The sequence below is a fragment of the Mytilus trossulus genome, chromosome 4, assembly GCF_036588685.1.
Source record: "Mytilus trossulus isolate FHL-02 chromosome 4, PNRI_Mtr1.1.1.hap1, whole genome shotgun sequence".
NCBI classification, from domain to species: domain Eukaryota; kingdom Metazoa; phylum Mollusca; class Bivalvia; order Mytilida; family Mytilidae; genus Mytilus; species Mytilus trossulus.
The window spans coordinates 48,839,176-48,866,049 of NC_086376.1; the positions used below are offsets into that span (position 1 = coordinate 48,839,176).

At 32.0% G+C, this 26,874-nt stretch overlaps 2 protein-coding genes across 3 annotated transcripts; one reads left to right on the forward strand and one right to left on the reverse strand.

Annotated features, from left to right (window-relative positions):
• Positions 1–5,489: 5,489 nt before the first annotated feature.
• On the reverse strand, positions 5,490–26,281 carry LOC134715435 (DNA polymerase lambda-like). Of its 2 annotated transcripts, XM_063577607.1 has the most exons (9): positions 25,574–26,281; positions 24,863–24,940; positions 23,720–23,827; positions 22,555–22,734; positions 17,362–17,490; positions 15,061–15,229; positions 10,902–10,993; positions 10,062–10,223; positions 5,490–7,042 (listed from the first exon to the last, which is right to left on the reverse strand). In XM_063577607.1, exons 1-9 carry the CDS (start codon positions 26,186–26,188, stop codon positions 6,935–6,937), a joined length of 1,641 nt encoding a protein of 546 aa, XP_063433677.1. In that variant the 5' UTR covers positions 26,189–26,281; the 3' UTR covers positions 5,490–6,934. The 2 variants fall into 2 exon arrangements, with proteins under 2 accessions (XP_063433677.1, XP_063433678.1); XM_063577608.1 differs by lacking the exon at positions 17,362–17,490.
• On the forward strand, positions 18,139–19,187 carry LOC134715436 (probable 18S rRNA (guanine-N(7))-methyltransferase). The gene has a single exon (XM_063577609.1). The coding sequence runs from the start codon at positions 18,156–18,158 to the stop codon at positions 18,999–19,001; it is 846 nt and encodes a 281-aa protein (XP_063433679.1). The 5' UTR covers positions 18,139–18,155; the 3' UTR covers positions 19,002–19,187.
• Positions 26,282–26,874: the final 593 nt, after the last annotated feature.

The window sequence follows — 26,874 nt, forward strand, 5'->3', positions numbered from 1 at the left end:
GATCAAAAATTCAAAAAAAGTTGTGCCAAATACAGCTTAGGTAGTCTATTCCTTGGATAAGAAAATCCTTAGGTAATCAATTTATAAAAATGACCATTCCTGTATAATAATTGGATTTATTCAACTTGCTTACGGAAAGGAGTAAGGGCCGATGTTGGCCTCGGGTTCATCTGACGAAAGATTTTGGTCACTTTTGAAACACTTAAGTATTTCAGTTGATTAGTTTATGTGGAAGATTGTAACTGATTTAGTCATTAAAAACGATCTATCTAAAGCTTGAATAGGAAAAATCTATCAAATATGCCCAAAAAAATCACTTTTCAGATGTTTGTTGGTCAATGAAAGTGGCCGCGCGGCATCCGTGTTCATCCTCAACTTTTGTATATGTTAGTATTATCATCAAATACAACTCACATTTCAATATTAAGAATGAACACAAATGCGGCCACTTTCATTTAAGACGGAAACCGTCTCAAATTTTACCAAAATGCTTAAATTGTGTATATTTCAGTAATTTAGCATGACTCAGTGATGCTTGTACCCGATATATGTGCATTGTATTGTCAAAAACAGCCCATTTTTATGTTGCAGAAGCATCCTACTTTCCAAAATATAGCTAAAAGTTTACATTTCAACAATTTTGTAAAACTGCTAAAGTTTGAGGCCGAAAAGGGGTCTAACTGGACCTACTCCTTTAAAATGTTTTATGAGACCAAATTAATGTTACGTATATATATAAGAGGTCCTAATGAAGCTTGTGTGTTACACAACCCCTCTTTTAAGTTCAGACAGCTGTGATTAGGGGTATGCAAATAGTTGAAGGCATCAAGAAACCAAAGTATGAAGGTATGAAATAAATGCATCTAGATCATATTTAGCAAACACAGTGCCCACATTTATATTGAGGCAGGTCTATTCAATTTAAAATCAGCCCTTCGTTAATTTTACGAGCGCCATCACGAGTTGGTTGACCGTTATGGAATAACCGTTTCACAGATGATATCGGATATGTTCCTTGCATCGTAACTACAATCTCCATCCCTTTTCATGAACGTCACCTTACGAATTAGACTATTTACCGGTTTTGTAATAACATGAGCAAAACGACGGGTGACACATGTGGAGCAGGATATGCTTACCCTTCCGGTAATGTTGTGATGTTATGCTATTGTTTCAGAAAAAGGCAGAAGGTTTGGGCCCATTAAAACGTTTAATCCCGCTGCAAATGTTTGCACCTGTCCTAAGTCAGGAATCTGATGTACAGTAGTTGTCGTTTGTTTATGTAATATATACGTGTTTCTCGTTTCTCGTTTTGTTTCTATAGATTAGACCGTTGGTTTTCCCGTTTGAATGGTTTTACACTAGTTATTTTGGGGCCCTTTATAGCTTGTTGTTCGGTGTGAGCCAAGGCTCCGTGTTGAAGGCCGTACTTTAACCTATAATGGTTTAATTTTTAAATTGTTATTTGGATGGAGAGTTGTCTCATTGGCACTCACACCACATCTTCCTATATCTATAGACTAGCTTCTCAATTGTGAACTTTCCATTTCTATGTAGCTACATTCCAGCCGCGCCTGTAAACGGAATAATTATAGCCAAGAAAAAGAGTTAAATATCATAAAAAAAACACCAAAGTCATGTAATTGCAGAAATTCCGAATACACCTATGGCCCCATTTCACATGTCATAACAGGAGACCTTAACATCGTTCGCGACCGATAGTTAAAATCATTCCTCAGTCAAGGACCTAAATATCGTCCCCTGTCAATTTTTAATTGTAATGAGTGTCGTAATATCATCCACGACTCACTCCGTACCTAGTGTTTGAAATTGGTAAAACGGGAAAAAAGCTGATAAAAAATCTTTGGACTCCTTATTTAATTCAGTAATGAAGATAGTTGATATTCGAATACAACTTTTTTTACTCTTAACAACCCTATTTCACGTATCAAGCATAAACTCAAAGAACTAGCCAAGGAATTTGTTTTGTCCCGGCTGATAAAGCTGCTATAAAAGAAATATCATTATTGTTTGACGTAAATTTTATAGAGAGGTTCTGCAAAAGGAAATCACCAATTCACCAACATTCCCACTGACTTCATTTTCAGAAAACGACATCTGTAACAAAGACAAACTTTTACCTACTTCTTTACAAGCAGAACCAAATAAAATGAAAGTCCCAACTATGTACTGGCTTCCGAAGCTACACAAAAAACCTTACAAATATAGATTTATTTCATCTTCAAGCCATTGTTCCACTACTAAACTGTCTGTTTTACTTACTAGTACACTGTACAATAAAAAAAAACTGATAATAAATTGTTCAAATAAGGCCTTTGAAAATAGTGGAATTAACTACTTTTGGAGTGTCAAAAACTCGTTGGAAGTACTTGATAAATTCCTATCGTTAATTATCCATTTTTATATGGTGATGTTCCTTGTCCATCTTATGGTGTTTATATATCTCAACTTGTACGATTCGCTCGTGTATGTAACAACGTATTAGATTTTAGCGAGAGAAATTTATGTATTACTGAAAAATAATTACACCAGGGTTTTCGATATCACAAACTAGCCAAAACATTTACTAAATTTTATTACCGGTATAAGGAAATAATTCGTAAATATAACTCAACATGCAGACTTCTTGTATGTTCATGCATTTCACATCCATTTTTTATGGTAATATTCTTTACAAAGCACAAAAATATCAGTATTCACCTAAAAAGCTTACTAAACATTTAAACAGACTTATTAAGAAGAGACATAGTTACGATACTGTTGTCAAGTCATTAAAGATTGCATATTTTGGCTTTAATATTGATTCAATTATAGGGTCTTTGCATCGGAACTAAACACATTTATTTAAAAAAAAACAGTTGTTGGAATGACACGGGTATGTTCTTCTCATATATTTTATGATAGTATGATACTAAACCCCTAACGGGAGGGATTGTGCCTGATATTCATATGATGAAGACATAATCTTTCAATCAGTTTAATTGAGGTCTGGAGCTGGCATGTCAGTTAACTGCTAGTAGTCTGTTGTTATTTATGTATTATTGTCATTTTATTTATTTTCTTTTGTTACATCTTTTAAAATCGGACTCAGAGTCTTGTCTTGAACTGAGTTTTGTTATGCGTTTACTTCTCTACATTAGCTAGAGGTATACTAGGTGAAGGATAACATGTTTAACCCCACCGCAATTTTGCACGTCCCAAGTCAGGAGCCTCTGGCCTTTGTTAGTCTTGTATAATTTTAATTTTATTTTTTTTGTGTATAATTCGGAGTTTAGTATGACGTCCATTATCACTACTAGAATACATATTTTTAGGGGCCCGCTGAAGCCAGGACACCTACGGGTGCGGGAATTCTCGCTACATTAAAGACCCATTGGTGGCCTTCGGTTGTTATCTGCTCTATGGTCGGGTTGTTGTCGCTTTGACACATTCACCATTTCCGTTCTCAACTTTATATATCATCATGTTGGAATGTATTTTCTATCATAATTTCTTTAATAGAGGGTAGCTATCAAACATTGAGTTCAAAGTGGTGAAGTCATCCCTTTGTAAAATTTTCGGACGCCATCACGAGTTGATTGACCGTTATGGAATATCTTTTTCACAGATGATATCGGATATGTTTCTTATGTCGAAACTACAATCACGTCCTCTTTGAGCGATTGCAACCTACATAACTAGATTTATAATTACTGATTTTTTACTAAAATTAGCAACACGACCTTGGCACATGTGAAGCAGGATATCTTACCCATTCTCGAACACTTGAGACCAGTTTTTGGTGTGATTTGTGTTGCTCAGTCTTATTTTTCTATGTTGTGTTTTGTGAATTATCGTTTTTCTGTTGATATTTTTCTTTTTAAACGTGGCGCTGTTAGTATAATTTCTTCTCTCGAGTTTGAACGTCCCTCGTGTATCTATCGCCTCTCTTTTATAGATAAAAGACAAAACAAGTACTAACATCGACTTTAGCGGTACTCCTTGAGTTTTACGAATACTTGATATAAATGCTATGAAAGTAATGCAAATGGAAATAAAACACTTGTGAGGGTACAACAGCCAATATTGAAAGTACAATGACATTAAGCATTAATTTCCGAATTTGTATAAGAAAGAAACGATTGAAATATTAAATACAATTTTAAACCACAACTTTGTCTGATATGATATATAATGAAATATCAAAGAAACATCAACAAACACGCTTAATTATAAATAATATGGAGAACACATTATACAGGTGTTGAACAAAAATGGTCCATTTTATAAAAAAAAACTTCGAATTTTGTTACTTATTTAAACAACCCGCATCATAAGCAAATCAAAATAACTAGTACTTATAGGACAGCATATAAAAAAAACAGCTTGGTAATGTCGTAAAGGAATATATTGAAACATATTTTGATAGAAGGTGCAATATCTTGTCTCTCCTGTATACTATTTCAAAGGAAATTTTGGGTTATTAGAAAAGGTTAATTTTAAGCTTATTTTTCGTAGCCAATAAAAGATGGTCGAAAGATACCAGAGGGGCAATCAAACTCATAAATCGAAAATAAACTAATAACAACATGGCTACAAAAGAAACAGACAAACAACACAAATCACAACATAGAATAAAATAAAGACTAAGCAGCACAAACCCCACCAAAAACTGGGGGTGATCTCAGGTGCTCTATAAAGGTAAGCAGATCCTACTTCACATGTGTCATCCGTCGTGTTGCTTATGTTAGTAAATGCTGCATCCTCTACACTGTGCACAGTGTTTTTGTGTGGTTTTTTTTTTATATATAATTGAAAACTTACTTGTGTTTGCTACTTTTTTTCGAAACAACAAGCTTTTTAAATTGAACAACGCTAAACTTTTTTGAAGACTAAGTAATACGAGAAAATAGACCTATCAAGGTAAAATCAGAGCTTGGATATTTGGCTGTTTCAACTGCCATTTAAGAAATGTGTGCTGCTTTTGCTTTTTGGTTTTACACATAGAAAGTCAAGGTAACCACTCATATAATTTATGCTGTCAGATGCACCAAACGAAATAGTACGACATTATCGATATAATGAATGAAAAAACATCAAATCATTGTTACCAAAACTAACAACAACACGGTATGCGACCCCTCTCAACACAGACTGAACATAAATGTTGACACCAACCAAATTTGAACAAATATAAGATTGATATGTCTCCCTTTTGCAGGTTTGACAATAAAAATGAAGATGTCATGGGTCTTTAAAAATATAATTCACTTATTTAGTTATCCAATTGCTATACTTTTTTAATGTTGGATCTTTTGAGAACTTTGCTTTTCAGTGTAATTTTTTTATCATGACAAATATATCATAAATGTGCACTTCAGATATTAACATCAAGTCCCTGCTTACCATCTATAATGTAATGTTACACATTTATGTGTCTGAAAGTTATCAATAAATCTTGAAAATCTTGAAAACTTATACAATACAAATACAAATACAAGTAATTTAATTATGCAATGAGCACCCCAAAGGAGCAGAAACATAAATTCCAACACAAGCACAAATTAAACAAAACACAAAATTCAATATGGATTGGTACAATATTGATAAAGTTATTAATAATTGATATAAAATGGCATAGGGAAGGGAACATAAAAACAGATGCATATAGCAATGAAATAGATATATCACAAGTAAAGTGATTCAATTTAAGTATTCAACAATTTGAACTTTTCATTCTTTCAGTTGCATATTAATGTATATAATTGATTATATATATAATGATCTTCAGAGGACATTAACCATATCAATTTTTTAACACATTTTAGCTGATCAAATAAATAACATGTATAAATAACATTTAAACAGAGAAAAAATATATATCTAATATTAATACTATAAAATTTTACACAACACATACACACAGAGACATAATACATTATATGTCTGATACAAAGTTTCTCTTTCATACATAATTTTTAGAACAGAGACATAATCATTGAATATGTTAAGTTATATCTTTGCTTAACTTTCACAGGTTCTCTCTATCAAAAGGGTTATTTAACTAGAATTTCAACCAAATAGATACCCATTTTCTTTTCTTAACAATTAAAAATAAGTTAAGTCCTTTATTAACAAATGGGGAACTCCATCTTGGTCCTGTAACCCAATTATTGTCCTTTGGTTTACAAAACAGCCCCTAGTGTGGACAGTGTATAACTTGAAAAAAATAATGTTTCTTTTGTTTTAAGCTTAATATAATAAGGAAAGGGGATAAAAATACCTGTAATAAAAGTTTTAATTAAGGTTTTGTAATTAATCATGAGGGGATGAAATTGGCTTGAAGAAGTTGATGTTTTCAATTAGGCCAAAATACTACAAATATCACAGAGAAATAGTTGTGATAGAATCACTAATACAAATAACTTCTTGTTGATACATCACATAAATTGACAAAGGACTAATCTATCAAGAATGCATTTTGTTGTAACTTGAGTTTTGGTCAAATTTTCTTAACCGTTTGTAACAAGTTACTTTTGTTAACATCCTTAAAAGTTTTTGTGTCTAGGGATTCAATGTATTCAATTTTTTGGCTGCAGAACATTTTGAATCCTAGTTTGCAGCCATTGGTTTTTGTCATACTTTTATGTCCGAAAAATGCATAAATTGTTTTTTGATATTTATATACCCCTACTGTGAAGCTTTGACTGTGCTCTCATACATGATTTGTTTAAAGTAGTTGTAGCGGTAAGAACCAGAATTTCAAGGCTATTTTTGGCATTATAGTTATCCTTTAACAGTCTGCAAATAAGTGGAGACCAATGCACAAATCCAATGGTTGTTATTATACAGTTTACACTAGTTATTGTATAATGACAATTATCCACATTAACTTTATAACTACTGCAAGCATAAGTTATTAGGACATATTTTGTCAATGATCCCTTTCATTGGGTGGTCTGTATGGTACACCAAGAAGTGTCATCACAGATTCTTCAGTGGGAGTTGGTATTACAGTTCCTTCATAGATCTTCTGTGTTCCCTAGGAATAAAATGGAACATTATCAACACTGTGTATAATAAATTAATTTAGAAATTAATTATAAAGATGATACTGTCTTTACATTGTTACTAAGTTTTTATTCAGTAATCATTCTATTCTATAAAAGAGAAGGAAGAGAGTTGAGTGCTCACAAATCATCCAGCCACATCCTTGTTGTGCCTGTTCCAAGTCAACAGTCTTTAATTCAGTGGTTGTCGTTGGTTCATATATTGTTTATTTTTGTAAATTTGGTTGTTATCAATTGGGCAATTAGTTTTATAGTTTCAATTGTTTCACATATTTTCATGTAGTGTTTCTAATAGCTGATTATACTTCTGCATGTAGCATGATTTGACTTTTTCCTATACTACTTATGGTCGCTAATGGAGTCTTCTGATTTGTATTCATACCCTATATTCTTATAGTTTAATAAATAAATTATAGATTTTTCTCATTGTTGAAGGCTGTTTCATTACATAAATTTGCTTATATCTAAATTATTTGAAATCTGGTGGAAATATAGTTGTCTCATTGGCAATCATACCTTATTTTCATTTCTGTTACTACAGACATAAGTGTGACAAACTATTGAGTTAATTTAAAGTTACGTTTTATAGTTGGAACTTGAGTTAAAAATGAAGTTAACTTTGAATTAGAGTTTAGTTTATAATTGTAATTCAATCAAGGTTAGAGTTTATATTATGAGTTAGTTTTGAATTAATTTGAAACATCTGGCATTTAACTTTTCTGTAAGTAATTGTTCCTCAATGCTATTCAATTTCGTACTTTGTTTGGCCATTTCAACATTTTGGGAATCGAGCACCACTGATGAGTCTTTTGTAGACGAAACACCCTTCTGGCGTAAATACAAAATTTATTCCTGGTATGTATGATGAGTTTATTTAAAACCACAGCCACTGCTGATGGAGTTTTAATTCCCCAAGGGTATCACCAGCTCAGTAGTCAGTTCTTTTGTGCTGACATGAATTTTAATTGATATTGTTATATTTATAAATTACCTGGTAACAAAACTAGAGATAAATTAAGTCCATTTATAAGTAAAATACAAAAACAGGTACAAAATTTTATTCTAGAGATTAGCGTTTGATCACAAACAACATAAACAAGCTTTCATTCAAGTTTGATACAAATCCAGGGTAGTTTAAGAAAGTTATAATAAAGATAAATAAAGCTAGCAGGAGCCTGTAATTCAGTGGTTGTCGTTTGTTTATGTGTTACATGTTCGTTTTTCGTTATTTTTTTTACATAAATAAGGCAGTTATTCTGGTTTGAATTGTTTTACATTGTCTTAACAGGGACTTTTATAGCTGACTATGGGGTATGGGCTTTACTCATTGTTGAAGGCCGTACGGTTGTTAATGTTTATGCAATTTTGGTCTTTTGTGGATAGTTGTCTCATTGGCAATCATACCACATCTTCTTTTTTATATCTAAATTAGTTTTTAAAACTTTAACAACGGATTGAATGTAAAAGTTTCCTGGCAGAAAAACTTCATCCATTTATAAGTAAAATACAGATTTGATTTTTATTTTACAAAAATTACTTCTTGATACTATCTTATGATCATAAACAGCTTAAATAGATTCTGTCCAAACTTGGTAAAAATCCAGGATAGTTTAAGAAATTTATTGAAATTTTAATAAATTTAACCACAGAGTGAATATTGATCAATATTTGTGGACACCTCCTATACAACGACGACTTTGAAGGAATGTAGGATTGCTATGTCTTCAAAATTTGAAGGCTCTGCAAAAAAATGTTAAACCCAGACTGTCCCAAGTCAGGAGTCTCTGGCATTTGTAAGTCTTGTAAGATTAATTTTAGTTCATTTGTATATTTCTGAGTTTAGTATGCCGTCCATAATTACTGAACTAGTACACATTTTGTGTAGGGGCAGCTGAACCACACCTTCAGGTGTGGGATTTTCTTTCTGTATTGAAGGCCCATTGATGGTCTTCTGATGTGTTCTGCTCTTTAGTAGGGTTGGTGTCTCTTTGACACATTCACTGTTTCCATACTCAATCTTGTTTACAAAGAAAACTAAAAATTCAATCAATAAACCATGAAAATGAGGTAAAGCCAGAAGAGCCTTGGAAGACAGACATGTGAATCTTTCAATAATCCCTTACACCAAAGAAGAGGACCAGACTACTTCAACTTAACATTGACCAATGACCTATGCAAATAAAGTCAAGAACAGATGGTACTAAACTCAGAACTCTTACTCAAATTTAAACCATTCGTTAAAAATAAATCCATTTCACATTAACAATACTGCAATTTGAACTCAAAAGCTTAAAAACTGTAGTTCAGACATAGCATAAATATATAACTTACATGTTAGAACATAAACAAGACCTGAACAGAGTGAAAAACAATAATCTATACATCACACAGAAAAACTGAAGATTGAAGTTTAACCATAAGATTGTATACAGCCAACCTAATAAATTTGTATACAGCCAACCTAATAGAGAGCGGTGGTGTAGTGGTTAGTGCATCGGACTACTAACACAAAGGTTCCTGGTTCAGGAACTCAATTTTCGGCTCTCCCTTGACACCATTTGCGAGTATGGTCTTGAGGAAACGATGATAGTCCGTCGGACGGGGACGATAAATGGCTGGCCCTTGTTAAGAGAGAGCCATATCTCTTGCACGTTAAAGACACCCTTGTAGATTTCGAAAAAGAGTAGGCTAATGCCGCTACCAGGCAGCACTCGCACCCGCAAAGTGGAAAGGGATTAATATAAGTTGTAAAACTTGTTTCCCAATCCACTATAAATAAATATGTTTAAACTAACCTAATAAAAATAACATATTTGAAGTAATAGAGGCTACAACAGGGCTAGAAGCTCCTGGCTTACTAATGATACGTATCATCTTTATCAGTGACAAATGAAATCACCTCCTAATTTCTTAAATATGAAATCATTTTATCAATGTATATTTATGTTTTCATGTTATGATTTGAAAATTAAGATAAATATTTACAAATACCTTTCTAACGACATCTTTTCGTAATGCATGGTTCGACAGTGACATACCACATTTCTTTGCAAGGTTCCGAAGAGATCTGTTGAAATGAGCTGAACCCGTAAAGTACACTAATGCACAGGCATACTCATCATATGGGACAATAATTATATCTAAACGCCGGTGCTGTTAAGAAAAATAAGAAAACATTTACATATTCAGGTTCTCAAAAATAGAACAATTTTCCAAATGAAATAAAAATGAGTAATACACTTGTATCTTTTAAAACAAAATGTTACAAACTGTTCATCAATTGTGCAAATTAAGGATTTTGAATAAAAAAGCATATTCACCTGAGAAAGTGTTATTCACCGCACTAAACGTCACATGCTTTTACATTAAACATAATGGTAAAATATTTTATTTGAAATTTGTTTTGGTATATGTTTGACATTAAATACCTTTTCTTCTCTTGGAATATGGAATAAAACAATTACTGTCTTTTGTTTCAGTAAATATGGGGTTAAATTGACTTTTGAAAAACTTATATTCACTTCGGCCGTCGGCCTCAGTGAATATCAGTTTTCGAAAGTCAATAAAACCCCATATTTACCGCATCAAAAGACAGTAATTGTATAATATTGTGTTTAATATATCATTATAATACTGCATGTACTTATAAATATGTTATTATTATTTTGAAGACTCTCAGGAAGATTAATTTTAACTAATGGGATCATCCTCTTGAAATAAAGATTATTTATTTATATATATTTATTTATTTATCTTATTTATTGTTACATTATAATGTAACCGTAGTCAGTCAGTGACTTTATTTGTACTGTTTTAACAAAGAACACTTACTAATCTATTTTTGCCAGGTAACTTACAAACTCCTAAATATTTCTGTTGATTACCATCGTTTTCACTCGACACTAAATCATCTGTTATAAATCCTATTCATAAAAGAAAAAAATATTATTATTTTATTAGAATTTGTATGTTTGTGTGTGTACACCATATACATTAAACCTATCTGCATACCATAGCCCCCCCCCCCCCCCCCCCCTTGTAAGTGACATAACTTTTTATTAAATGTCTTTGCAATTTTGGGACATTTGGATGGATAAGGTTACAACGTAATATCCCTTTGCTAAGGCAGGGCAAAAAGAGAAAAGACGGTCAGACAAACAATAGTACACCAAACACAACATAGAAAATTAAATACCGAGCAACATGCATGATCCACATCGAACTGTAACACAGGTCCCTTCAGGAAAGTAGAGGCTCTCAAGAACTCTACCTTGGATTTTGAAATCATATAAAAAAAGATAAAATCATAACAGAGACTTAAGTAATGATTGAAGCCAAATTTGGTTTAATATTGCATTCTATTCTGTGGTTCTCTATTGAAAAGAAAACTTCAGTATGTATTTCTCATAGGGTCCTATGTTAAACTCAGTCCCCCACTGGCAGTCATCTTGGATGGTGAATCAGCTACAAAGTAACAACACTCGGTCAGCACCTCATAAAAAAAATTCATGCTATGTTTGGTTTCATTTCATTCAGTGGTTCTCTTTAAGAAGACATTTGTATGCATTTCTCATAGGGTCCTAGGTTAAACTTAGTGCCCAACTGCGGACCATCTTGGATGATGGATCGGCTACAAAGTAACAACACTTGGGTCAGCATCTCATAAGGAACATTCTATGTTTGGTTTCATTCCATTCAGGGGTTCCCTAAAAGAAGACATTTGCATGTATTTCCAATAAGGGTCCTATGTTAAAATAAGCCCCCTGTTGGGGCCTATCTTTGATGATGGATCAGGTACAAAGTAACAACACTTGGTCAGAATCTCATAAGAAATATTCATGCTATGTTTGATTTCATTCCATTCAGTGGTTCTCTAAAAGAAGACATTTGTATGTATTTTTTCATGGGGTCCAATGCTAAACTAATTCCTCTGCTGACATTTGTATGTCAGTCAGGGATACTACTTGTACAAGTTATCTGCAAAGGGCAGATAATTTAAAATTCTATCAGAGCAAAGAAATCATAAGAATTCAATAAAAGAGGATTGGATGACTTTTTTACTTCTACAAGTAAAATAATCTGAATGTCTAAGGGACATAACTCATGCAATATTTTTTTTCACCTATACAAGTAAATAAAATTCACTTGTACAAGTATCCTTCAAATTAACTTACATAAGTATATCAATATTACTTCTTCAAGTAATTAAAAATAACTTGTACAAGTAGTACCCCTGACTGTATGTATTTCCCATAGGTTCCAATGTTATACTAAGTCCCCTGCTGGCAGTCATCTTGGATAATGAATCAGCTACAAAGTAACAACACTTGGTCAGCACCTCATAAGGAACATTCATGCTATGTTTGGTTTCATTCCAATTGGTGGTTCTCTAAAAGAAGACATTTGTATGTATTTCCCATAGGGTTCTATGTTAAAATAAGTGCCCTGCTGGCAGCCATCTTGGATGATGGATTGGCTACAAAGTAACAACACTTTGTCAGCACCTCATAAAGAACATTCATGCTATGTTTGATTCCATTCCATTCAGTGGTTCTCTAAAAGAGGTTCAAAATGTAAAAAGTTAACAATGACTACATACAACAGACACAAAGTGATGAGAATAGCTCTCTTGGCCCAAAAGGTGAAATATGAGAAAATTGTACATATTCAAAACAAAAAAATACTATCTACTCTTGGTTGGGTGTAACTTTTAAAATATAAAGAATGAGTTTGGTAGTTTTGCAAAGAACTTAGCATATATCTAAGAAAAAATAGGCAGAGATAATTGTATAACAATTAAGATAACAGGATTCTGCAAGAACCAATTTAATCTAGATCAAGTACTATGAATTACACTCCATTAAATTCGTAAAATAATAAACAGTTCTAGTGTATACAAATATTGGAAAAGAATTGTGTTTTGCTACTTTTTCCCAAAATGTTAAGCTCATATAAACCAGCTAAATCAATCCCAACCTTCTTTTTAGGGACCCTGATGATACAACTGTATAGAGATCCACAAAAAAAGAATACTCAGACAGGCTATATTCAGAAAACCAGAAATTCCTAGATTTTGGCCCCTTTATGGCCTTGTGTTCCTAAACAGTGGGACCATTATCCAAAGGTACTTGTCTTAAATTTGTTTCCCCTATATACCTTATAAATCATAATCTTTCAGTCAGTTTAATTGATGTCTGGAGCTGGCATGTCAGTCAGTGTTCCAGCAAGGATTTGAAAATAGAGGGGCACGTTTTTAAAAAAGGGCACTTTAGCGCGTTCTCACTGAAAAAAACCCAAATACTTCATATTACCACATAATGACATATTTTTAGCAAGCATGTAGCTAAGTTAAATACTCTATACTATCAATACAAGTTTAAAAAACATTTATTTAGAACATATAAGTTAAAATCAAACTGAGAGCACTAATAGTCATTACTACATGTATATTCATTTCTCTTTCAGAACTACAGATTTTTTCAAAGAGGAGTTCAAATGCAAATAAATATTATACAACACTGACAAGTCTTCTGTTTTTCTTTTTGAAGAAGGTTGTCACACATTGATCAAGAATTTTTTCAAATTTAGTTTCATCACAGTTTAATTTTACAGTTAATATTTTTGTTAATGTCTATGTTTTCAAGTTTGCCCTGTGACTTGTCTTTATCAATTTGACCTGAGAGCATATTTTCTCCACCTCTGCTGTACTGAGAGGTTGTATTATTGCAACACTGAATAGTCTAAAAGTCTTTGTCAAAATATAACCAGGAATACTGTTTCAACCAATTATTATTTATACCAATTTTGTGTTTCCCACTAGGATTTCTTGTTCGTGTGGAGGAAGGAAGTGTAGGGTTAGGATTTTCTTGAGTTGCTTCATTTGCTTGTACTGTGAAAGTACTTTAATTCGTGGGTATCAATTTTCGTGGTTTTAGCAAAATTTACATGTTCGTGGGTTTTTAAATTCGTGGATTTTAGTTTTCTTGAGAAAAAAAAAATGAAAAATTTAGAAAAGAAGGTTACAAATAGTCTGGATTGAAGGAAATTGCAAAGTAAACATTGACCGTGTAAATCGTAGTGATAACACTAATCAACCCATGATAAAGTGATCAACGGACTAAAGACCATCAAAGGTGTAAATGAGGCCATAAACATGTCACCTTAAGAAAACAGTAACATAAACAAATGCCATAAACGTAAATTGAATTGTCAAATAATTCTTATCAAAATCAAGCCCAGCATGAAATTATTATTTCCCATATGTACGAGAACAGTGATGATATAAAATGAACACTTTATCAAACTAGCAATACAATACCGGAAATCTGATCAAAATATTTTTTTTGAGAATTTAAAGATCAAAAGTTGTACATTTTAGGTTATTAAAGATTAAATGGGTATAATCTTGCATGCAGTTGTAGTTCTGTTACTGCCATTAAAGTATTCTCAGATTTGACGTCATTCAATATATTCTCTAGATCATATGAGTATTCAAACCTTCCGATGGGGATCTGTCCGTGTCTTGATTTGGAAAATGGTTGTTTTATTTCGTTGGACACTTAAATTCGTGGATAAGGTCATCCACGAAAACCACGAAAATTGGTACCCCACGAACAAAAGTACTTTCACAGTATTTGTGGTTGTATAGGAGTTTTGGCTGTCTCAATTACAATTTCAGGTGTCTCATTTCCATCATTACTGAAAGAAGATAGGGAGAGTGGAGTAAACTTTACATTGAAAATTGTGTAGGTTTGGTTGTGAATTTAAATAAGAGTGCCAATGAGACAATAGTCTTTTAATATTTCGATCTGGAGAAATAGATTAATTCAACAAATAAGTTTGTCAATTCAACCTGTGCCATAACCCCCAAAATCAATCCAAACCTCTCTTTTTAGGACATATGGAACATTGTGGTTTTTAATAGATACACAGATATTGACTGATAACCCATTTATTTTATTATATACAAAATTAACCTGTAAAAGCTTACCTTGTTCTTTAAGTTTTGATATGAGCTTATAAAATATGCCTTTGTGTGATTTTCCATCCGGATGTGTAACCAATACATCAACATCTCCACAAGTAGATTTACCACGTCTGTACGATCCACAAGCTTGAGATATGATTTCTGGTTGAATGGTTTCTACTGTCTTTCTGACCTGAATATAATTTAAACTGGTTTCTTTATTCTAATTATGCTAATATAGATTATCTCATATATGTTATGATGGTATGATTCTAAACCCCTAACAGGAAGGATTGTGCCTGATGTTCAAATGATGAAATCATAATCGTTTAATCAGTTTAATTGAAGTCTGGAGCTGGCATGTCAGTTAACTGCTAGTAGTCTGTTGTTATTTATGTATTATTGTCATTTTGTTTATTTTCTTTGGTTACATCTTCTGACATCAGACTCAGACTCCTCTTGAACTGAATTTTAATGTGCGTATTGTTATGCGTTTACTTTTCTACATTGGCTAGAGGTATAGGGGAAGGGTTGAGATCTCACAATCAGTTTTAACCCCACAACATTTTTGCACCTGTCCCAAGTCAGGAGACTCTGGCCTTTGTAAGTCTTGTATTATTCTAATTTTAGTTTCTTGTGTATAATTTGTAAATTATTATGGCGTTCATCACTGAACTAGTTAATATTTGTTTAGGGGTCAGCTGAAGGACGCCTCAGGGTGCGGGAATTTTTTCGCTACATTGAAGACCTGTTGATGACCTTTTGCTGTTGTTTTTTCTATGGTCGGGTTGTGTCTCTTTGACACATTCCCCATTTCCATTCTCAATTTTATGGTAAACATTGATATACTTTTTCATAATTTTGATTTTGTGGTGTTGATTGAGTTATGTGACGGACAGTTCCTGGTTCTGTTTTACTTTTTTTGTCTGCTGTCCAACATTGTTTTACGTGTTCCTTGTTATTCTGCGGGTAGCATGTGGAAATGTACTGGTGTATTGTTTATTTGTATATTTCTAGGTGCTGAATGTTCTTACATTCTTTTTATCTGTATGTTATGTTGTCATTTTAGTGGTATATTCAACATTGCCACAAAATCATGAGGTTTGGCTATCCACAAAACCAGGTTCAACCTATCATTTTACTTATAACTGCCCTGTACCAAGTCAGGAAAATGGCAGAACTTTGTTATCTAATAATTCTGTGTGTGTTGTAGTTTTGTTTTTTTGTTGCACTTCAGTGTGTCTGCTGTTTCATTGTTTTCCTCTTATAATAGTGTTTACCTCAGTTTTAGTTTGTATCCCTGTTTTTTCTCAATCTAATCTCAATCTTAAATGATCACCAAACGAAGCTACATATTATCGAGCCAATGCTGTGTGAATTATTTATTTTATACTTTTAATAATATGGATAAATGTTTTAAGTTGTTAGAAATCAAATATGAGAATTTGAGTCAAATTTGTGAACATGAGTTTGACAGCTAGTCCCCCAAAAAAATTTGTTGTTCCTGCTTAAATACCAGTTTTAATCAAAGAGGTTAAATTGGTCCCTTAAATAAACAAGAGTGCACAAGCTGCCTTTACTAACCATTGATTTTATGTTAAAAGTACTAGATATCAAGCTTCACTTCAAGTTTCACATATATTGAACATGATCCAAAAAAATGAGATCAAGGTCAATAAACCAAACCAACTGACAGACCTAAGGGGGGGCCGCTCCAGTGATTCCCTATATAATCAACCAAATTTTTCCAATAAAAAGAGGGGTAGACCCCCAGGGCCCTCTGGATCCACCTATGGTTGACCTATTGGTTATAGTTTAAGAAAAACAGACCCCCCAAAAAAACTTAACACTGAGCAATGGACGGTAAAAAAGAGGTCAAGGTCAAATAAAACATGCCAGACTGACAATTACATTGAAAATATGTTCATACACCAAATATAGTTAACCTATTGCATGCACTTTCAGTAAAAAGATCAAAACATAAAAACTTAACTTTAACCACTGAACCATGAAAATGAGCTCAAGTCTAGGTTTAAACTTGTTTACTGATCCATGAAATAAGGTCGAGGTCAGATGAAAACCATGAAAATGAGACCAAAGATAATGGACATATGAAATACAGAAACTTCATAACATAAGGGATGATATATAAAAAAAGTATCAAGTATCAAGGTCTGCCTTCTAAACTATTAAGCTTTTGAGAAATTAGCTGAAGCCACTGCTGCTGGTTCACAATCCCTGTCGAGTTTTCAGTGACAGATGTTACAGATTCGACAAAACATTTGCACAAAAAGCTAAACTAAAAAAAAAAATATATAAACATACTGTTTTCTCAATTTCGCCAGCTTCTTCTCTTGACATTCTATCTAAAATGTCATCATAGTGCTTCAAACCAACTTCTTGTTGGTGTGTCAACTTTGCCTTTGTTTTGAGATCGTCTAGTGTTTTAAATCCCTGTTACAAAAATACTTAATAATTTTAAAAAATGTTTTAATCCTATTCATATAATTGTAAAGTAGGAATGTTTTGTTAGCCTTTAACCCAGCAGTGATGTCAACTAGTTTTGTAAGATCACAATCCACCTCTTTAAAGTCACAATCAGTGGAATACCAAAAGTTACATGAAAGAACATTCAGGGCACCTGTATTCATACATCAGACCTAACTGCCTCGAAGTAAATTGCTTTGCTGGGTTTAAGGTTGTCTGCAAGTTGATATTGTAAAATATCAGTTTTGATTCACAATATGAAGCTTTTTGTCGAGTGAGCTCAGAAAACAAGATAAAGAAGCCTTCATATTGTGTCGAGCAGCTGATATTTTACCCGATTTATCGGGCTGTATTTGCATCTTTTGAAAGTATTTTCTTAGTTACACCTGAGCAACCGGAAGTTGAATTTATAATGACAGGTCAAACATTATGATGTCATTGATATGTCCTGGTCAACATTATTAAGACTGGGTCAACGTATTTGACGTCACAACAGCTGTGATATGCAATTTTATCATATACTTAAAAGAAAGTAATGCTATAATTGTACCCCATGATAAAACATATTAGTAAATATATTTATTCATTGAATTTGAAGAATTGCCTGAGAATTGAAGTGCCAAACAGCAACAATGGCACATGGTGGAAGACCAGAAAGACAAGCTCCTCCAGAAATATTTTACAATGAAGATGAGGCCAGAAAATACACATCAAACACTCGAATGATTGAAATACAGAATCAGCTGTCAGAAAGAGCTATTGAACTACTGGGATTACCTGAAGATCAGCCATGTTTTATATTGGATGTTGGGTGTGGTTCTGGACTAAGTGGAGAATGTTTGACAGATAATGGACATTGTTGGATAGGTGTGGATATTAGTCCTTCCATGCTTGACGTAGCAGTAGATAAAGAATCTGAAGGAGATCTTGTGTTGAGTGATATGGGAGAGGGTATGCCCTTCAAAGCAGGAACATTTGATGCAGTTATTAGCATATCAGCTTTACAGTGGTTATGTAATGCAGATAAGAAATATCACCATCCACCAAAGAGATTATTTCAGTTCTTCACTACATTGTACACCTGTCTGTGTAGAGGAGACAAGGCTGTATTTCAACTATATCCAGAAAACAGTCAACAGTTAGAATTGATAACACAACAAGCAATGAAAGCAGGCTTTACTGGAGGTCTAGTTGTAGATTTTCCTAACAGTACAAAGGCTAAAAAAATGTTTTTATGTTTATTTGCTGGAGGTCAACCACAGCAGCTCCCAAAGGCACTGGGTACAGAAGGTGCTAATACTTCAAAAAATCAAGTAGCTTACAGTGATAAAAGACAAAATTTTAAACAGTTAAGAGGTAAAAACCCAAAGAAGAGTAGAGATTGGATTTTAGAGAAAAAAGAAAGAAGGTGGAGACAAGGAAAAGAAGTTAGACCTGATACAAAATACACAGGAAGAAAGAGGAAAGCAGTGTTTTAAAATAAATTCTTAATTCATGAACTTTTATAATGTGTGTCAGCTGACTTGGCTGATGAAGAAATGTGACTGCATATTTATCAATTCTGGAACCAAAAAAATTGCTACAAACAAATATTTTATTGATATACTTTAATTTTATGAAGATATTAGAACGCCGGTTTTGGAACAAAGACTTTAGTTTGGCTTGAAATCTGTTTCTTATTTATGGATTAAAACCCCTGCTTAATTGTTATCAGAAACAACCTTGTTAATTGGTAATGTTAGATATTACAATAAATGCCTTTATAAGAAAAAAAAAAAAAAAGAATTGCCTGAGCCGTGTGATATGACTTTTGTTATCAACTGCTTCCAGTTTATATCAACTGCTTCCATTTCAAACCAACTGCTTCCAGTTATTATGGCATGATTTGCTGTAACGTAATCGTGTGACATTTCAACATCATTCGGCCAATTCTTAGGAAATATGTACCTCAATGGCATCTTTTTTTATTATTAAAATATATGTAAAAAATAACACAGTTGAATAAAAAGAAAATATAAGGAATCAGAAAACATATTATTTAAAAAAAAATCATAACAAATATTTTTTCAAAGTTTAATAAAATAACCAGATGTTCCGCAGGGCGAAGCTTTATACGACCGTAGAGGTTGAACCCTGAAAGGTTGGGGCAAGTATGGACACAACATTCATGCTGGATTCAGCTCTAAATTTGGATTGTGATTAAATAGTTGACACAGCAAAGGTTTCTGACACAGAATGAATGTGGTCTAATGAACTTTAAAAAAAAAATTTGCCTTTGAGCAATTCACTATGCTGTTGAATATTAATCCTCTCAAAAAAATGTTTGAAGAAATTTTCTTTTTATTTATAAAATCTGAAATGAAAAAAAAATGACCCCCCAATTTTTTTTTCACATCCCCCTTTCCCTTATTTCAAAACTAATCCCAATTCAAATTTCTAATGAAGTTTGCAACAATAACTACTCATTTAAATACATCATAAAATATTAAAATGTAAAAAAGTGCTTGTTATCACTGACAATGACTGAATGGTAAAGATGGTTTTAATCTATCAGTTGGTAGTAAAAGTGAATATACATTGTTTATTGTATAAAACAATGATTTAAGTTGATTCAACTACTATTCTGGACAAAGAAAGATAACTCCAATTGAAATCCAATATTGGAATTTCTTGCTATTGCACAATATTGTGCAATTAGAAATTTCTTGCTATTGTGCAATACTGTGCAATTAGATATTTCTTGCTATTGTGCAATACTGTGCAATTGAAAATATTTGCTATTGCACAATACTGTGCAGTTGAAGATTACTTGCTATTGCACAATACTGTGCAATTGAAGATTTCTTGCTATTGCTGAATTTATAACTATGCAATAGAAAATTTCTTGCTATTGCACAATACTTAAAATAATAATTTTGGATCCTGATTTGGACCAACTTGAAAACTGGGCCCATAACCAAAAATCTAAGTACATGTTTAAATTCAGCATATCAAAGAGGCCCAAGAATAAATTTTTGTTAAAATCAAACTTAGTTTAATTTTGGACATTTTGGACTTTAATGTAGACCAATTTTAAAACGGGACCAAAAATTCAGAATCTACATACACAGTTAGATTTGGCATATCAAAGAACCCCAATTATTCAATTTTTGATGAAATCAAACAAAGTTTAATTTTGGACCCCGATTTGGGCCAACTTGAAAACTGGGCCAATAATAAAAAATCTAAGTACATTTTTAGATTCAGCATATCAAAGAACCACAAGGATTCAATTTTTGTTAAAATCAAACTAAGTTTAATTTTGGACCCTTTGGACCTTTATGTAGACCAATTTGAAAACGGCACCAAAAATTAAGAATCTACATACACAGTTAGATTCAGCATATTAAAGAACCTTAATTATTCAATTTTTGATGAAATCAAACAAAGTTTAATTTTGGACCCTTTGGGCCCTTTATTCCTAAACTGTTGGGACCAAAACTCCCAGAATCAATACCAACCTTCCTTTTATGGTCATAAAACTTATGTTTAAATTTCATAGATTTCTATTTATAAGAACTAAAGTTATGGTGCGAAAACCAAGAAAAATACTTATTTGAGTCCCTTTTTGGCCCCTAATTCCTAAACTGTTAGGACCTAAACTCCCAAAATCAATACCAACCTTCCTTTTGTGATCATTAACATTGCGTTTAAATTTCATTGATTTCTATTTTAATACTTAAACTAAACTTATTGTGAGAAAACCAAGAATAATGCTTATTTGGGCCCTTTTTTGGCCCCTAATTCCTAAACTGTTTAAACCAAAACTCCCAAAATCAATCCCAACCTTTCATTTGTGGTCATAAACCTTGTGTCAACATTTCATAGATTTCTATTAACTTAAACTAAAGTTATAGTGCGAAAACCAAGAAAATGCTTATTTGGGCCCTTTTTGGCCCCTAATTCCTAATATGTTGGGACCAAAACTCCCAAAATCAATTCCAACCTTCCTTTTGTGGTCATAAACCTTGTGTTTAAAATTTCATAGAATGCTATTCATTTTTACTAAAGTTAGAGTGCGAAAACTAAAAGTATTCGGACGACGACGATGACAACGACGACAATGACGCCAACGTGATAGCAATATACGTAGAAATTTTTTTCAAATTTTGCGGTCGTATTAAAATAGTTTTGTCTGTATGTCTCTTGTTGAAGTATATAATAAAAAGAACATAACATGTCATTTTTCATATCAGACCCCTTATCAGCCCATGGTCAAAGTCATCCCTCGAACCTGTCGGCTTCAGGACTGATATCTTGACCTAGGGCTGAAAAGGGGTCTAATATGAAAAATGTCATGTTATAATCTATATTTATTAAGAGCTGAGCAGAAAGATATAGACAGTTGGACGACTGATAAACAACTAATATCAAGTCAATAATATTGTCTCCTGTACATATAACTAATATCAAGTGTATACTAATGTTTTATGTATATTTAACTTTTATTCTATACTATTGTCTTGTGTACATATAACTAATATCAAGTGTATACTAATGTTTTATGTATATTTAACTTTTATTCTATACTATTATCTCATGTACATCTAACGTTTATGAAGTATTCTATACTATTATCTCATGTACATCTAACGTTTATGAAGTATTCTATACTATTATCTCATGTACATCTAACGTTAATGAAGTATTCTATACTATTATCTCATGTACATCTAACGTTTATGAAGTATTCTATACTATTATCTCATGTACATTTAACTATTATGAAGTATTCTATACTATTATCTCATGTACATGTACATCTAACGTTTATGAAGTATTCTATACTATTATCTCATGTACATCTAACGTTTATGAAGTATTCTATACTATTATCTCATGTACATCTAACGTTTATGAAGTTTTCTATACTATTATCTCATCATGCTCATGTACATCTAACGTTTATGAAGTATTCTATACTATTATCTCATGTACATCTAACGTTTATGAAGTATATATCAACTTGATGAACAAAGAATAATACAACACCTGCTGATACCACTGTCGACTTGTTACAGCACCAGCACCCCAAACATTGCTGAAAAGTTCCAATGTTTTAATCTCTTCGCTAGATTTAAATTCATCTAACTTCCGTAATCCACCACTTTCTATAATTTCCCAAATTTTATCAGCCAGTTTTGCTCCGATGGCCGGTAAAGACTTTGCTTCCTGTAAAGAAATAATGTGACATTCCATAAAAGGTTCTTTATTTCTGATTTTTTAAATTCTATAGGCAATTTTTCTGCATACATTAGTTTATTGCCCATAATTCTCTTTTCTTTATTTTTATTATGTTTAAGTCTCAATTGTTCTGCATTTTTTTAACCTATTTTTCTCAATCGTGTACATTTAGTATTTTTTGTTCATCATAAATCATCCCATATACCAAATATAGTTGGCCTATATTGCTAACAGCATCTGAAAGCAAACTTTACTATGAAAACAAAAAATAATACCATGAACCATGAATATGAAGTCAAAGTCAAATAAACACTGTCAGATAGTGTGTTCACTATGCAATTATTCAAAATACCAACGAAAATTGAACTATTGCTTATAGTATCTGAAAAAGAAAGCTGATAACTTTATTAATGAATAACTTAACCCCAAAACTTGGAAACAAAATAACTTGGAAACAAAATAATCTGAAATCTTGTTTTTTTTTCCACCAATACAGGGTAAAATATTTTGCCTCATAACACCCATTTTTCTAAAATAAAAGGCTTAATAAGCTCATAAAAGGTCATTTTCCTAAATTAAAGCAGGTTCTTGATTTGAGACCCAAATAAAACCAATGCAAATGTAAGGTATAAGTCTGAGTCAGCCTTTTCCCACCATATTTTAAAACTCAAATACCTCAAAAAGAAGCTCCATGACCTATCAATACTTTTAGCTTATTTCGTTTCTTTACTGAAACTCTTTCAACTAAAAGCATTTTAATTTCTTATTTTCAAAATTTCACAGAAGTACATCCTTAAAAGATATCAAAAATTATACACTAAACATGTATGCCATCATAATTTTGTACTTCATTTTAGAATATTATATTGCATTTATTAACCTCAACTATTGTATAATTTGTATTTATATTGTATGTTTCTCAGAATGCATGCACCTGTTCATTTATTATGATTTTAATTTAATACCAGCATACCTCCCAAGTTGTGATTTGCTTTGGGTGTTTCTTGAGAACCTGGATTGCTTTCTGGTATCCAAAAGCTCTCCACTTGTCACTTGTACTTTCATACTTTTTCACCATTTCCTGAATTGAATGAACATGATGAATGAATGAATATTTTATTTGCGAAAGCATAAATAACATGCTATGACATTGAAAATACTTGTTATCAATGTTGCAAATAAATTAAAGTGGCATTAATTTCAAAGGTTATCAAAATATGAAATAAACCTCATTTTGTTCATACATGAACATGCATAAAGTAAACTTTATTAAGGGCATATGATACAGTTTTGATCCCATATTGACATTTTTATAAAAAAAAATCCATTTAAACTATTTTTTACCTGATTAAATCAAATATGTTTTAAAAAAAATATATACCTTCATGTGCTACTTTTTGAGTAAGATGAGGTCAAATTTGTATATTTGCTCAAAATCTGGATTTGTGGCCGTATTTTCCCTTTCGAAAGAACCTTTTTTTGTTTTAAAAGATAAACACAAGTTGTTTTTTTGTTAAATTATTTGTACTTTCTGTATTTCATAAGTATCTTATCAATTTATACATTTTTTATTCAGAAATAACTCATATTTATCAAATGTTCATGAATTTAGAAAAAAACATCATTTTTGCTGATATTTATTAAATTTTAAAATAAATTGCACTATAAACATGATAAACATTTTCATGGAAATTGGCACTCATAACCAAACCAAATGGCATTTTAAAAAAGAGGGGTCCTTGAACTAGTTTTCAAGTTAGATAAGTTTGAATGATAAAAATCAGTGGAAAACTTTTATCTTTTCCCTAAAAGTCATAGTTTGACGAAGCGAAAATAGCAATTTACATTAGCAACGAAATTACCTCCCCTGTAACTGTATCATGTGCTCTTAACTGTTATGAAAAATCAATATTGAGTTGTAACCTTATTAAAAACTAATATAGATTATTGCACATGCTCATTTATGAGCTTTTTCAACATGACATGCCCAGTCATGATTCATCTTTATTATCCTTATATTTCAATATTTGATGATTAAGCTGATCAACATGTTTAATAAAAATTTACAAAAATGTATATTTCCATACATGATATGATATGTAGGAGTTATACAAACCTCTAATTTTTCTGTAATATGGCTGTTGAGATTAGGTATTGGGTTCAAAGAAGACTGTGCACAAACCCAGTTACCTTTCTGAAAAAAAATAAGAAGCTCAAATATACTATGAATATGTATATAAACCTCAATAATTTAAAACAAGACTAATTGCTGCATACTTCATTTTGTACTTAGACAGACAAGGATACAAAGTTCCAAGACTGGCAACTTTGTTCATTGTCTTCCTAAATGTCATATATATGTCTTTACATTCTTTCACTAACAGTGTTCTCAGTGTTTCCCATTCTTCAAGAAGAACTTCTACAATGTTTTCACTTCAAACTGACTTGAAATGTTTGTCTAGAGTCTGAAAAAATATTGTAGTGCAGGGATTATATGTCTAAAACTACAGTTGAATAATCATACTGTATGTGTATGATCCAGCTTGATAAATAAAAATGTTTCAGAGGAGAAGATTTTAGTAAAAGTTAACAGACGAAGATAGATGCCAAATGATGAGAAAACAGCATTTGACCTTTCAGGTCAGGTGAGCTAAATAAAAAAGGTGAACATTTGAAAAGAAAGCACATGAAATCAAATAAAAAAGTTCCTAATTTCCATTTTTTTTTTATTGTTTTGGTATTAAGTACATATATGACTTTCATTTTCACTGTTCCAACACACATTTTTTATTAGCAGAAGTTAATTCAATTAATTTTTATTTTATACCTTCAACATGCCCTCAGTTGATGGAACAGAGACTTTTCGATTGAGCTTTACATCATCATCACTTGTTTCATATTCACTACTATTACCACTCTCACATTCATTACTCCTTTTTTGTTTTGATTCATGCGGATGAATTCTACTTGGTGTACAAACAGGAGCCACCTTAAGTGTTCCTGAAAATGTTGTTTGTTTATTTTCCCTCACAGCATCTTCAGGGTATATCTCAAATGTTTTACTGACATTTTGCACATCGGTTTTAAAGTTTAGCAAATTTCTGTTGATTATAAAGTTGTCTATGTTAACTAGTGATTTTTCTCTAAAACATCTACTAAGCCAATTAGTGTTAACTACATTAATATGACCAGGAATTGTTTCAACTTGTAGAATACTTAGTAGTCTTGTTATATCAATCTTTTCTTCCACAATTATATATGTAGTGTCTTGAGTCAGCTCATCGGAGAAAGACCCTCCATATTTCTTTAGCTGAGTTTTGAAGATTTTCATTCTGGCATTTTCAATTCCTGCCTTCATAATGTAGGCATTGACACCATTCATAAAACTGTAATTTACTTCTGTCTCAAAATGTTTGGGAAGTTTCCTTTTTTTACTGTCCATTGTGAGTAGTTAAAAAAAAACAATAAATAAATAAATAAATAAAAACATAAATAATACTGTTAAAACAAGGAATCGGAAGTTGTCCAAAGGTTTACAAATTTTACAAAGTAGGGTCGGAAAAGGCTCTCCGTGTTTCACAACGAGGATGTACATGTGAACTCGTACCTTCGGCAACTCGTACTCAACCAAATCGTACCCTATTTATCCAACTCTATATAGTACCTAATATTTGTTTTAACATAATTTATACTGCTTCATTTGTAATGTTATATTTAAAATACAATTGTTATTATAATTTTGTAATTGATTTACTGATAGGATTTATATTTCAAACAAATCCTTAAGTTTTGAACAATCCATCTTTTTATCGGAATTTTTCAGTTTGTTTTTGGGATATTATAAAGGTTCTTGTATTTCTCGAAAAATACGAAAAATACGAGAAAACATAATATCCCCAAAACAAATTCATATATCCCGAGAAAAAGATTTGAAATGGTGTTATAGGTGTTGTAACAGCATACAATAATAAGGTTTAAAATATTTATAATAAATTTAATGAGTGAAGATTTTTTGTCTTTAGAATTATTTTGAAAAAAATATTTCAAATAATTCACGTCCACTTGTATTTTTATCCGACTGATGAGTAAAACCTTTTCCAACTATTTTTATAGTTCGTTCTTAATATG

Excerpts from the sequence above, each read along its gene's own strand:
- LOC134715435 (XM_063577607.1), bottom strand. The coding sequence starts at position 26,188 with ATGGACAGTAAAAAAAGGAAACTTCCCAAACATTTTGAGACAGAAGTA. Across the intron at positions 15,230-17,361 it reads CTGGCGAAATTGAGAAAACA|GTCAGAAAGACAGTAGAAAC; the intron begins GTATGTTTATAT and ends AATTATATTCAG. Across the intron at positions 10,224-10,901 it reads TACCTGGCAAAAATAGATTA|CACCGGCGTTTAGATATAAT; the intron begins GTAAGTGTTCTT and ends TTTTCTTAACAG.
- LOC134715436 (XM_063577609.1), top strand. The coding sequence starts at position 18,156 with ATGGCACATGGTGGAAGACCAGAAAGACAAGCTCCTCCAGAAATATTT.